Source organism: Felis catus, chromosome A2, assembly GCF_018350175.1.
Source record: "Felis catus isolate Fca126 chromosome A2, F.catus_Fca126_mat1.0, whole genome shotgun sequence".
In the NCBI taxonomy this organism is placed as follows: domain Eukaryota; kingdom Metazoa; phylum Chordata; class Mammalia; order Carnivora; family Felidae; genus Felis; species Felis catus.
This window is the reverse complement of record NC_058369.1, coordinates 94,773,422-94,786,871: the sequence shown is the minus strand read 5'-3', so window position 1 is coordinate 94,786,871 and position 13,450 is coordinate 94,773,422. Positions and strand designations below refer to the sequence as shown.

Here is a 13,450-nt window from a genome sequence, read left to right as displayed (position 1 = left end):
CCGTAATATGTACTAAGGACTGAATATCTGAAGCTAAACATCCACAGGGGGCCTTTTGGGGTTGACAATTTACTGGAAGCACAGGGTTAAGGGCTTAAAAAGATGCCCCTCTTAGCAGGTGGAGGATGGTTCTCGTATCTATAAGAAGGTATATAGATCTTCCCAAGGTGACGCAAGGCAGGGCTGAGGAAAGCCTAACAGTTCTCCCTCATACCCTTGTGTTCAGGAAAACGATTTGAAGATAGGGGTGAGAATACCAGGTTGGGAACTGGCAACCCGTGTGGGGTTGAGTTTTGATTCCACTACATCCTGGAGATGTAGCCTTGGGCAAGCCACCCAATCTCTCTGTGCTTCAGTTTCTTGTCTGTAAAATGGGATAAAAGTTTTAGGGCAACAACATTATAATAACTCAGAGTTATTCTAAATACCAATTGAGGTAATACATTAAAATGCTTTGTAAATAATAAAATGCCACATAAAATGTAAGGTGTTGTCACCATGGCATCCTATTTCTGAAAGAATTTATATGTTCCCTCTGGAATTAAGTCTGGATTTAGCTTTTGGGCCCCAGTCAGGCCTGTGAATAGGCAGGACTTCAGAAGTTCTTCACCCAATTATAAGTCATAGTATCTATCTATATTTTTAGATTTCTTTTATTTCTTTTCTATTATCCTCATGCTCTGCACATACTTTTTATTCATTTCTTTTTTAAAAAAGTTAAGTATAATTTACAATACAATGTTACATTAGTTTCAGGCGAATAAACATAATTCAACATCTGCATACATTATGTTGTCCTCACAAGTGTAGTGGCCTTTTGTCCCCATACAACACTTTTACAATACAATTGACTATATTCCCTGTGTTGTGTTTTTTATTCCCATGACTTACTCATTCCATAGCTGGAAGCCTGTATCTCCCACTCCCCTTCACCCATTTTGCTCCCCCCACACTCTTGCCTCTGGCAATCATCAGTCTGCTCTCTGTATTTATGGGTCTGTTTCTGCTTTTCATTTATTCATTTGTTTTTTATTTTTATTTTTTCAAGTTTTTATTTAAATCCCAGTTTGTTAACATACAGGGTAATAATCGTTTCAGGTGTAGAAACAAATACTTGCAGGTGTATGTAGTGATTCATTACTTACATACGACACCCAGTGCCCATCACAAGTGCCTTCCTTAGTGCCCATCACCCAGTTGGCCCATAACCTTCCCGCCTCCCCTCTGGCAACCAACCCCATTTAAGTGAAATCATATGGTATTTGTCTTTCTCTGTCTGTAACTAAGTCCATATTTAAATGTTGCCTTCAAGGTCAATATGTCTGTGGGCTTAGTTTTGGGCACAGAATGTTTAAAATACTACCATTCTGCAATTTGCCTCTGATGGCAAATTTTTCTTTTATTTCACTTCATTCATTGAAAAACATTCTATCTTCATCAAATTTTCCTTAATCAAACAGCTTCTTGTATTAGATAACTTTTTCAAAGGAATAATATCACTTTAGAAATGCTCTGTACTCTAGCTTGATTTGGGAACATAGATATATTTTAATCTAAATTTTATTTCTTTTAATTGCTTATGGTGTAGCAACATTTTTTCTTTCTGAATTTTACAGTGCTTTCCTTTTTTAAACTCCTGAATAATATTTTGTCACTAACTGAATGCTGTTTGAATGCCCCTTTTGTTGGAAGCACTTAAGAGATGAATAAAAGTATCATACGTTGAAGTCTCCATGTTATTTTGAGGCCAAACCTCTTTCTACAAAGTGGTATTTGTGGTTCTATGTATTTCACTAAATCCAGAGATCAGATCCTCTCTAGTTTTCTGTTATTTTCTTTATAGGCTAACTGTCAGTACAACTCTCATTGGAAAAAAAGTCAATGAGAAATCATGATACAGTAATTAGGGTACAGATCCAGTAGCATGATCTTCCATGGTATATGCTGGGAAAAAAAAAGAGCACTGAAACGAAACCCAGGAAGACTTAGGGTCTACGTCCACTTTGGAAAAGCCCCTTCACATCTCTGACCTCCGGTTCCTAACCTTACAAGGGAGGCTTTAACGTTCAATTTGCTTAAATAGTTACAGCACAACCAAACCAGTGCTTATGCTCCCAGCCCCGAGGGTCTTCCTCAACAGAAGGAAATTCCAAAGTCTTCTCAGCACTCCAGTCACCCACCCCGATTCCACCAGCCTGGAGAGCCTCCAATGTCTACCTATGTTCTACCCTGATTTAGGATTATCACAAACCTGCAAAGCATAAAACAACACATCAAATATGTATGCGATGTGTTTTTTAAAAAAAACGTAATGCTAACTCTGTCTTATATAACAAAGAATTTCAGGGATCATTTCACCGGAGACATATAAACCATGTTGCCTCTGTCAAAGCAAAGGAGCGGTAGGCGAGGCAGGCAGGAGAAAGTGATCCTGGGATTCACGTGGGGAAGCTTCTTACTATCTCAGAGGGAAACCAAGGCACAGAGCCTGTGTGCAAGTGTCCCATTAACGTGTAACTATGAAACAAGCGAAGCGAAAATTGTCTTAGTTTTACAGTGGGCTTTTACTTTGTGTTAGGGAATGGGGCTTGGCCTCTGATGAATCTAATATAACCAGACACGAGAGAATTACTGAAGTGCTAAGAATAACCTCTTGCCTCTGAGGCTGGCCCTCAGCAAGCGTCTGAGCATGGTGATAAAAGGAGACACTCTGATGTAAGAGAGGGAGACGGGGGAGAGGAAGGAAAAAGGGGAGGGAGAGACCCCTACTTTTAGACCATATACCACAGAACCACAGAACTTTTCTTTGAGGGAAAAGAAACAGGAAAGCAATAGGTTCAAAGCAACAGACTCACTTCCCACTTCTTTGAAGAGAAATTTAAATAGAAGGAAATGATGGAAAAACAGCACCTCCCACAGTTAGACTCCTTATTATATGTAACACAAACGTGTATGTATAAGTGTGTGCACGTGTGTGTTACATATTGACTTATTTATTTTATGCAGCAGTGGCCTGTCCTGGCTGCCTGGTTGCTATGGGAATAAGCAAATTCCCATAGGAGGTTAAGGAATGAGGTTGAGGAATTTGGTGTCAGCAGAAATGTTAAGAGCAGAAGAGGATATATACAGGCTGAATACTAAAGAAAAAGACCCAGATGTTACCCAATTGTTCTTTTAATATTTTGGCAATTGTTCTTAAAAATGTTTCTCTAGTTTTGCCATACTTTCCAAGGGAAAACCATGTTAAGTTCTCTCCTAAACCAAGAAGTTGAGAAGGTAACGTGGTTTTATTCATGGCACATTTTATCTCTCTCCTAGACTCCTGCCACAGTCTCCTCGCTGGTCTCCCTGCTTGTGCCTGGGCCCCCATTCTCAACACAAGAGACAGGGTAATCTTAGTAAACTGCAATCCAGGTCATGTGCAGACTTGTTCAAAATCTTCCAGCACTTTCTATCCTGTTCAGAGTACATGGTGATGGAATCCTATTAGCACAGTACTTGCTGTGTCTGACCTGATTTTATACTCTCCTCTTCCCACTTTAGGACCTCTTTGTACTTGCTGTTCTGTCTGGAAAGTTCTTCCTGAAAATATTTTCGTGGCCCTCTCTCTCTCATGTCCTGGAGTAAAATGTCATCTTTTCAGCGAGGCCTTCTTTGATTACATTAAAATTTAGAATTGTGAAGTGCCCCCATTTCTTCCTCTATTTCCCTCCAGAGTACTCATTGCCACACAGTATACTATATATTTAATGTATTACATGTGTCTCCTATCTGTCAGGGATCTTGTGTGTTTTTTTTTTTCACTGCAATATCCCCACTCCCTAGCCATACAAATGGTACTCAATAAATATTGTTGAATAAATAAAGAAATTGGACTTATTCTATAGAAGTTAACTATAAGGATAAGTTAATTTAAAAAAACAATAACAAAAAAGGCCTTTTAGGTAATTAGAGTAGAATATGTTAAAAGCAAGAGACGCAACTTTGTAGCTTTTATTCATGACCTTGATCATAGCTATAAAATAACTCATTTGAAAACAGTTTTCTTAAAAGGTACATATATAGAAATTTGTACATATATTTCTAATAGCAACTGATCTTTTAAAAAATGTAATGACTGCGCTGTTCTAAACCACCATAGCTTTTGTTCTCATGAGGCAAAATTCATTCAGTTAAGCAAGTCAAGTAAGATATGAGAGTAAGAATTCTTTTCAAAATTGCTTTCTTCAATATGTAAAGAACCCATAGAAATTGATAAGAAAACAACATACAACTCAAGTGTAAATTGGGTAAAAGATATTAACTATTCACAGGAAAGGAAATTAAAGTGATCTTCAAACATATGAAAAGATGCTCAACCTCATATAAAAAGGAGAATGAAATTAAAAGTTGTGTTGAGATTCCGTTTGTCACCTAACAGACTGGCAAACTCTAAAAATTCTGAAATGGAGAAGCAGCATTCTCATATATTGCTGGTAATATATTATATTATGTATATATCTCATATATTGCTGGCCAACTGGCACCATTTCTTTGGACAGCAATTTGACAGAGTGATCAAAATTACATTTTTGTATATGTATTGATATTTAAGCCTACCTCTGGTAATTTATCCTTCAAGATATACCTGCATGCATGCAACATGTGTGTATATATATATACATATATACGTGTATATATACATATACATATATGTACAGGGTTATGATATTTATAATAGCAAAAGTCTGGAAACAACCCAAATGTCGATAAGGAGGGAATTGGTTCAATCCATACAATGGAAAACAATGTACTGGCTTCCTCTATACAATAATAGGACAAGACTTACAGGATGCATTCATGAGACAAGAAAGACCCAAAATTGTGTTTAATATTGGAAAGTAATAAAATGGGGGCAGTGGTTCTGGGGAAGTGGGAGGATGGCAGACAGGGTTGGGAAGGCTTTGCATCTTCTTTTTCATATTATTTGATATCCTGAGTTGCTTAAATTTATTAGCTATTAAAAAATTAAGCCAAGTATGTATGATCTAGTGACCACACTCCTTGGTAGCTGCCCAAACGAGCTGGAAGCTTATGTGCACACAAAAACCTGCACACAGTTATTTATAGAATTTTTATTCATAACTGCCAAAACTTAAAACAATTAAGGTGTCCTTCAGTAGGTGAATGGATAAGTAAACTGAAATATATCACGATAATGGGATATTTAGCACTAAGAAGAAATCAAGCCGTGAGGAAACATGAAGACAATTTCAGTGCATATTACTAAGTGAAAGAAGCCAATCTGAAAAGGCAACACCCTGTATGATATGATTTCAACTTTATGACATTCTGGAAAAGGCAAAACTATGGAGACAATTTTAAAAAAAGTGGTGGGGCGCCTGGGTGGCTCAGTTGGTTAAGTGTCCAATTTCAGCTCAGGTCATGATCTTGCAGTTTGCGAGTTCGAGTTCTGCATTGGGCTCTGCGCTGACAGCTCAGAGTCTGGAGCCTGCTTCAGATTCTGTGTCTCCCCATCTCTCTGCCTCTTCCATACTCATGCTCTGCCCTTCTCTGTCTCTCAATAATAAATAAGCATTAAAAAATTAAAAAAAAATAAAAATAAATTTAAAAAGTGGTTGCTAGGGGTTAGGAGGTTAGGGAGGAAGGACAGGCAAAGCACAGAGGATCTTTAGGGCAGTTAAACTACTCTATAGGATACTATTATGGTGCATACATGTCATTATATATTGGTCCAAACGCACAGAACACACAACACCAACAGTGAACCCCAATGTATACTATGAACTTTGGATGATGATAATGATGTGTCAGTTTAGGTTTATCAAACTGTAACAAAAGCACCACTCTAGTGGGAGATGTTGATAATGGGTGTGTATGTGGGACAGGCATATAGGAGCAACCTTTGTACATTCTGCTCAAGTTTGCTATGAGGCTAATACTGATCTAAAAAAAAATCTATTAAAAGTATATCCTTAAGGTTCAAGCTCTTTTGCTTTCCCTCTGACTATCTAAGGCACTCTTTGGGGGTAGTATAAGGAGTTACAGAGTGGGGGGCGGGGGCAGGTAGCCCCTAGCACTGGTATTTTTCTCCTCTAGGAATGCATTTCTTCTTCCCCTGGAGGAGGAGGTCCAGGAAGTCAGAGACCAGGACTCCCCTAATGGTCTGATTGAGTTTATTTATTGAGAGAGAGACTGAGAACACAGGGGAGGGGCAGAAAGAGAGGAAAGAGAATCCCAAGCAGGCTCTGCCCTGACAGTACACAGCCCAACCTGGGGCTCTAACTCACAAACCCTGAGCTCATGACCTGAGCCGAAATCAAGAGTCGGTCTAAGCCACCCAGACGTCCCCAGGTTTACTCTTATCCACAAGCCCCAAGCTTTGCGTGGAATATCTTTCTTGTTTTCAGCACCCATGCCTTTTACCATCTAAATGTGTCCTTCTGGTTCCCTGTCACCTTTTATGTATGGTCTGTCTTGACACCTGTACATAATATTAAATAACTTAAACACACACTATCTTAATTTATCTATGTTCTACACTCGAAAAGTCATATAAAGAGTGTCTGTTTTAAACACTGAGTATAATTCAGGGCAACAAATATTTATTGAACACTAAAATACGAACTATGCACAGTCCCTGATCTCATAAAGTTCCCAATCTGTTAGCCTAACTTGCACCACATCATAGTACTTTCCAGAACACATTTAATAAATGCTTTTGTACCTTGTTGATGAAGATTAATTCTAGTCACCCCAAAATAAACATATTACTCCATCTTTTCTAGTGAAGAAACTTGGCAGGCCAAAATGACTGTCTTAATTACTCCTCTCTGCATCTAACTTCATTTATTTAAAATCTTTTTGTATTCTCCTCTATTTTATTTTCCTAGGACTTGAGATTTTAGATACCAACATGGGGAAGCTAACCTTCTTTCACAGCCCACATTTGGAACATTTATAAAGAGCCGTGTTCTCAGATTCCATTAGGAACAGCTGGAGCAGTTAAAGGGTACTTCTCGCTTGGTTAAAAAAAAGAAGGAAAAAAATCCATCTTAAATTGTTAAGTTTCTATAGTCTTTCAGAACATAGAAGCTAACTTAAAAATTTCAGTAAGAGTACAAAGAGTCCTCGGGGCAGCCCAAGAAGATAGAAGAATTCTCAGCACACTGTACTTTCAGAAGAAAAATACTGAGAATAAAAATAGTTTCCTAACTCAGTCATTCTTTGGGATTGATAATTTATTCCTGATGGTTCCCAAAAAAAGGGGAAGAGGAGCAAGAGAATAAACTTGGCTCCCATAACAGAAATTATTCATAGTTCTTTTCCTCATAAAATAATGGACTATTAGATCTTCTATAAAATCCCTTTCAGGAATTTTATTGTAGGTCTGCACTTTATAATCTATGTTTTGTAACAGAGAAAAGAGAAAAAAAACCCAATAATTCACACCATTGATTTTCATTAAATTTCCAATTCCAAACTTTTCATGTGTCCTATAAAAATTTTAAATTACCACGTTTCAGATTCTTTCTCTAAAGTGCAATCATTAGACCTGAAAGTTTCTTCACTGCCACCTACTGGTGAAGAAAAAAATGACAATTTATGTTAAAGGTTTGGCATTTTTCTCAGATTTTCCAGTTCAGAGGTTTAAATATTTTACACTAAAAAAAGACTGCATCCTGTCCAACAGACATTAAAAACATTTTGTATGTTAAAACTCAAACTAATTGACTGTATATCAGTAGTTTTTAAAAAACAAATCAAAATGTAAAGTTTTCGTTTTTACAATTTAATTCTTTTCCTAGTATTTTTATAAGGAATCACGCAGACCGATCATAGTACCCTGATTTAAATTTTGTTTTATAGACATGGATGTTAGTCTGATGACAAAATAGTTACATTAAGATTAGCCAGTCAACTCAAAGGAGGTACATACAGTGAAAATCTCTCATGAGGAATGCCATTAATTCCATCTTTACAGACAAACTGTAAAAACAAAAGGGCACCTCCACTAATAGGCAGGATACACAATGGCAAGTAACCAGGAGTTTTCAAGGTATAATATATACGCTTGAGGGGGAACACGTATCTATCTACTATGCACAGAGGAAGCACTTAGTCATTTGTAATTAATGAAACATACCTGGCTTAAAATGTGGTAAAGAATGAACTCCAGGCCACGTGTCCTCATTTGGCGTTCCGAGAACCTGGTAGAGAGCAGGAAATTGTGGAAACAGACTTATTATTTCCAAAGCACTCAAAACTCTCCAGTGTAGAAAAACAGTACACTACATATGATGAAACTCTGGATTTTTTTCCATGATCGTGTGCCAGGGATTTTATTTCAGTACAAACAAACCCCAAACTAAAAACTAAAGAGCCACCCAAGATGAATGTCTGCATTTGAACAAATGCAGCTGAACACAGTAAGCTTAATCTGCTGCATTTTATCAACTCCAAACTTACTGGGTAGGCTAAGGACTCAAATGATAACTTATTAGCTCCACAGAGCTGAACAGAGTATGTGTATGTGCCTCATGATTCCTGCATGAGCTTTTGTCCTTCACTCCAGTATCAGATGTCTGATCATTTAACAGTTGTAAGAATTCTGTCATTTCTCCCCCCAAATCCTCTGAATAGGATCACAATGTTTCAAAGAAGCAGGACAGACAGCTTGGGACACTCATTCTCTAATGGCCATATTGCTCATTTCAGTTAACATGTTTATGTGGCTTAGGATTTCCTCATCCCCAAATACGGCCCTCCCTACACATGTTCCTCTCTTCATCCACATTTTCACCTTCTTTCTCCATCTATTTTTCTATCACTATGATGTTTGATCTGGCTGAAGGGCAATCGCTGCTCACATAAAACTGGGTTCGCTCCATGTGAACATTCAGGTCGACCAGCGGTCGCTGTTACACTCCATGATCACGGTAGATCACAGATTGAGAACAGTGGAGTTGGAGGGTTAGGAGCTCACCCCTGGAGACAGATTTCTTGGGTTCAAATCCTTGCTCCCCTACTTACTAGTCATGTGATCATGGGCAAGAAATAGCCTCGCAGAGGTTCCTCACTGAACTGAACTTTCAATTTCCTCCTTTGTAAACTGGGGATGACAACACCTACCTCGTTTGTGGCGAGAGCACTACCCGGCATGAGTAAGCACCATGTAAGTACTAGATATTACTCAAAGTACTCCCAGAAAACAGGGTCAGGTCAGGGAGGCACTGGCCATGGGGGAGAATATAGTGACCACCTCCATGTTCAGGGGAGTCAGTGCCACATGCTGTATGTTAACTCAAACTATGATGGACCAACACGAACAATGTCACAGGTTAGAAAGGGCAAGAGATAAAGCCAGAAGCTGGTAAAAGAGGAGGAATGACAGAGATCATGGAAGGAAATTAAGATATTCTACTTTATCTGAGGACTAGCATGTACTCCTAGGCAATAAGGAAATACAGAGCTCTGATTATTTATGTATTTATTTAGTAGGGGACAGGGCTGTCATGTCAAAGGGTGGCGCACATACAGTGAGTGTTTCACTCACCGCTTCCTACTCTAGTGAATCAGGATTAAATACATTATTACGTTCCCCCACAGAAACACTGAATCTGGGTTCTGGAATGAGATAATATTATTCTTTTTAATTGTAACTGGTTAATTTTTGCAAGCACTAAACAAGAGTAACATCAATAGGCACATCTACACAAAGAAAGCCACACTATGGATGGGGTGGGTGGGCGGTGGGGAGACAGTCAAGAGGGCTGGGGGTGGGGGGGAGTGGTTGTAAGATAGGAAAGGAGACAAAGACACCATGTCTGACACGAACTACTGCAGTAACAGTGTCTGCAAAAGGCACTTCCTCTTCTTTTCAAAAAATTTATTTTTTATTAAAAATTTTTTAAAGTATTTTAATATATTTATTCATTTTGAAAGAGAGAGAGCATGGGAGGGGAAGAGAGAGAGGCAGAGGGAGAGAACCCCAAGCAGGTCTCCTCACTGTCAGCACAGAGCCTGATATAGGGCTCAAACTCATGAACCAATGAGATTATGACTTGGGCTGAAATCAAGAGCGAGATGCTTAACCAACTGAGTCACCAGGTGCCCCAGTACTTCCCCCCTTTTTCCCCACTAATTCCAACTATTATTTCAAGACAGGGAGACAACCAGTGCACACAGCTCATCTGAGTGATGCTCCACTTTGAGCTTACACTAAAATCCGCAAGAAAGTCGTGAAGGACGTTAGCAACTAAAGGGAGGAACTTTCAGCTCAAAACCATGATTTGATCACAACCAATCCATCACATATGACACAGACCCTCTAATGGTTTTAAAAGCAACAGAAAGTCCAGCCAGAACTTGAACCTTTTTCTCTCACTCTTAGTAAAGATAGGGGTATGACCCTGACTATACCTGTTTCTACAAAACCTGTTTGTGTTACCAAAACTTCTTCATAGGCACTATTCCCGTCCATACCCAGTGTTCTGTTTCAAAGTGATTATCAAATATTATGGCTGTCTCATAAAAGTCATCTGCAAAGAGAAAATCCGTAAGACTTTTAAAAAATTATTATTATAGTGCTGACCGATGAGACTACACACCTCAATTTCTTCCTGCCTACAACTCCTGGGCCATTTGCACAAGAAATACAATGTGGACAGAAAGTGGGCAAAGGAAAACAAGAGTTAAAAATCAGTCTTGCTACCTGTGAAAGCCTTTTTGGGAAGGCAATCTAGGTTAAAGGTATGGTTACAGATGAAAAGCTATGTGTGCTCGGAAGAAAGTGGGTGTATGTTGTCTCTGATGTCAGATTTTCATTTATATTAGTTGACTAAGACACTTTTTGTTAAAGTTTATTTGTTCAGTTTGAGAGAGAGAGAGAGAGATAAAGAGAGAGAGAGAGACCGACCAGAGGAGGGGGAGAGACAGAATCCCAAGTAGGCTCTGGGCTGTCAGTGCAGAGCCTGATGTAAGACTTGATCTCATGACCATGAGACATGACCTGAGCTGAAACCAAGAGTCAGACGCTTAACCAACTCTGCCACCCAGGTGCCCACGAAGACACTTTTAAGTTAGATAAAGAGGTATTCTCTAAAAGTAAAAAGTAATCTTTTGCAAATACAGTGCAGAAGAAAATAGCACCATCAACATTTCAGATGTGGTCCCACATCTGTAAATAGGCAGATTGATAAGGTCTGAGGGGCTTTCAGTTTTCAAATGACAGACATGCCATACGTTAAAAAGTCTTCTACATAGTCATTTAAGCAGCTTCCCCTGAAATCTGTGCCTGTGGCTGGTACATTGCCCTGTTCCTTCATTGGTTCATCTCTTCACAGGCTAACAATTACTGTGTTCATCACAGAAGACAGAAGGATGAGACTGGGGCTCTGCCTGGAGTCTGCCTCCAGTGAGGCAGCTGAACTGGGGCAACAATGGGCTGCCTTCAACACAAGTGCTTTCTCAGAAGTTTGGGGAGAAGGAGGTGACAGTCCAGAGTGGAGGTGTGCCTGAGTCTCCCTGGGGCCAGGGAGAAAAGCGACATGGGAACATTGAGTATTGGTTGGCCAAGTACAGAGAAGGGGCATAGGGGCAGGGGATGGGGACAGCAGAGGACTCTGGTTATAAGGAAAGGCTGTGTCAAAATACTTTCAGTTCTCCAAATTCTCATGCTGCTCGTGCCTCCATGCCTTCTCACAGTGGCTTTCTCTTCTGGAATGCCCTGCTGACCACTGGCCAGGTTAACTCCTATTTCTTTTTCTAGCTTCAGCTCATGGGCTCATGAAAGACTTTCTGGCATTTTTGGTCCACGTTGCATGCTGTGATCCTTGTGATCTCTGAGGGTTTTGTTCAGTGTCCTTATACGGCCTACTCGCGGCCTTACAATTGTTAGATTACTGGTCTATCTCCGCACTGCACAGTAGACATCAGAGTGGAGAGAGCAGTATTCATCTTTAGATCCCTAGTGTCTACTATGTGCCTGGCACCAAATATGCACTCAGTAAATGCTGACCGAATGAGTGAATGGCGTGTCTGGGCTACAGAGTGAAGTCTGGTGTCACTGGACTGTTGGCTGGGTTATGGAATGGGAGGCTAGGGCCAGATACCGAATAAGTGGGGCCTGCATTTTATCTCAGTCTCAGGTTTTTTCAGACTGCAGGTCACATGACCCCTGGCAGGGGCGGGGGAGGGGGGGGGCTGTAAATTTCATGCAGTGTTGACATCAGCATTTTTATAAAAATGAAAACAACAGATAATATCAGAAGGTAACAACGTATATGTTAAAGATCCATGTTGTTTTATGAAACTTATTCATGTTATATCTGTGCACGTACATGTATATGTGTGCGTTGTGAGTCATGATGTAAAATGTACTTGTTACCACTTAAGAGCCATTTTATAGGGAATAAGAAGCTATTAGTTAAAAATCAAGAATGTAGGTGATAAAGCAGGTTTGGGGGTGAGGGAAATGAGTTTAATTCTGACCTTATTAAATGGTAGAAAGGTCTGCAGATCAAGATAGGGATGTGTAAAGAGCTGCTGGAAATACAGATACAGATCTCAGGAGAAGGATTAAAATCGAGAAAAACATGTGGAACTCTTTAGCATATTTATGGTAATAGAAAGTAAATGCCAAAGTATAAGCTACAAAATGGTCTTACTTCCCTATATTCATGCATACACAGTTTCCAGAAGGGTGTCTCTGTGATTTCCTGGACTTTTAACATCTGTTAAGAAAAACAAGGGACAATCTCACCTTCTCAGTAGAGGTTTATACTGTCTGACCCTGACGAACTGTGATTTAATGACCCCAAACTTAACTCTTCTGGGCTTACTTATACACTGACGGGTCCGGCATAGATCCCACCCATCACGTCGGCCTCTATGATGAGCAGAGGAAGATGCTGAGAAAAAAGAGGGTCTCTCTGCTGAAATACCTACTTTAAAAGTAACAGAAGAAAAGCAGATTCTAAAGTTCAAAAGCTAAGAGCTCAAGAACTAGTGCTTGTCAGAGATACTTACTTACCCTTCCAAATTTTTAACAGTTCCACGAATTCCCACATTTCCCAGTTTCTGCTTTTGTATAGGTCCCAGGGCTGCTAAAAATGGGTCCATAGGTTTTTCCTGAAGAACACCCATGGTTTATGCAGAACAAGGACTGTTAATGATTTTCCTGGCCAAGAGGTCAGAGGAGTCTCTCACAGAGACTCTGGCACAGAGGAACTCTGGCCAATCAGGATAAATCTGGCCAACCAACTCTGGCCAATCAAGATAAAACTGGCTCACACAAGTATGTGCTAATGCGGCAATGTGGAACGTGCTGGACTCCCACTTTTGGGTTTGCAGTTGTGTGAGCTGGGCATTCTGTGGCAGTGCTGGCGATTTCAAGTTGACTTAGCAATGAATCTAAGGCAATGGAGAACAACCAAATGGCTTTGGTTTG

The 13,450-nt window shown here is 39.6% G+C and overlaps 1 protein-coding gene across 9 annotated transcripts in view; it reads right to left on the bottom strand.

Moving 5' to 3' along the window:
• The window catches only part of CDK14 (cyclin dependent kinase 14), a 674,504-nt gene that overhangs the window by 219,276 nt on the left and 441,778 nt on the right, over positions 1 to 13,450 (bottom strand). For all 9 annotated transcript variants that reach the window (XM_045053225.1, XM_045053222.1, XM_045053223.1 and 6 more), the window contains one exon: positions 8,147 to 8,210. In XM_045053225.1, coding sequence (XP_044909160.1) covers positions 8,147 to 8,210 — 64 coding nt within the window. The remainder of the gene's footprint in view (positions 1 to 8,146; positions 8,211 to 13,450) is intronic.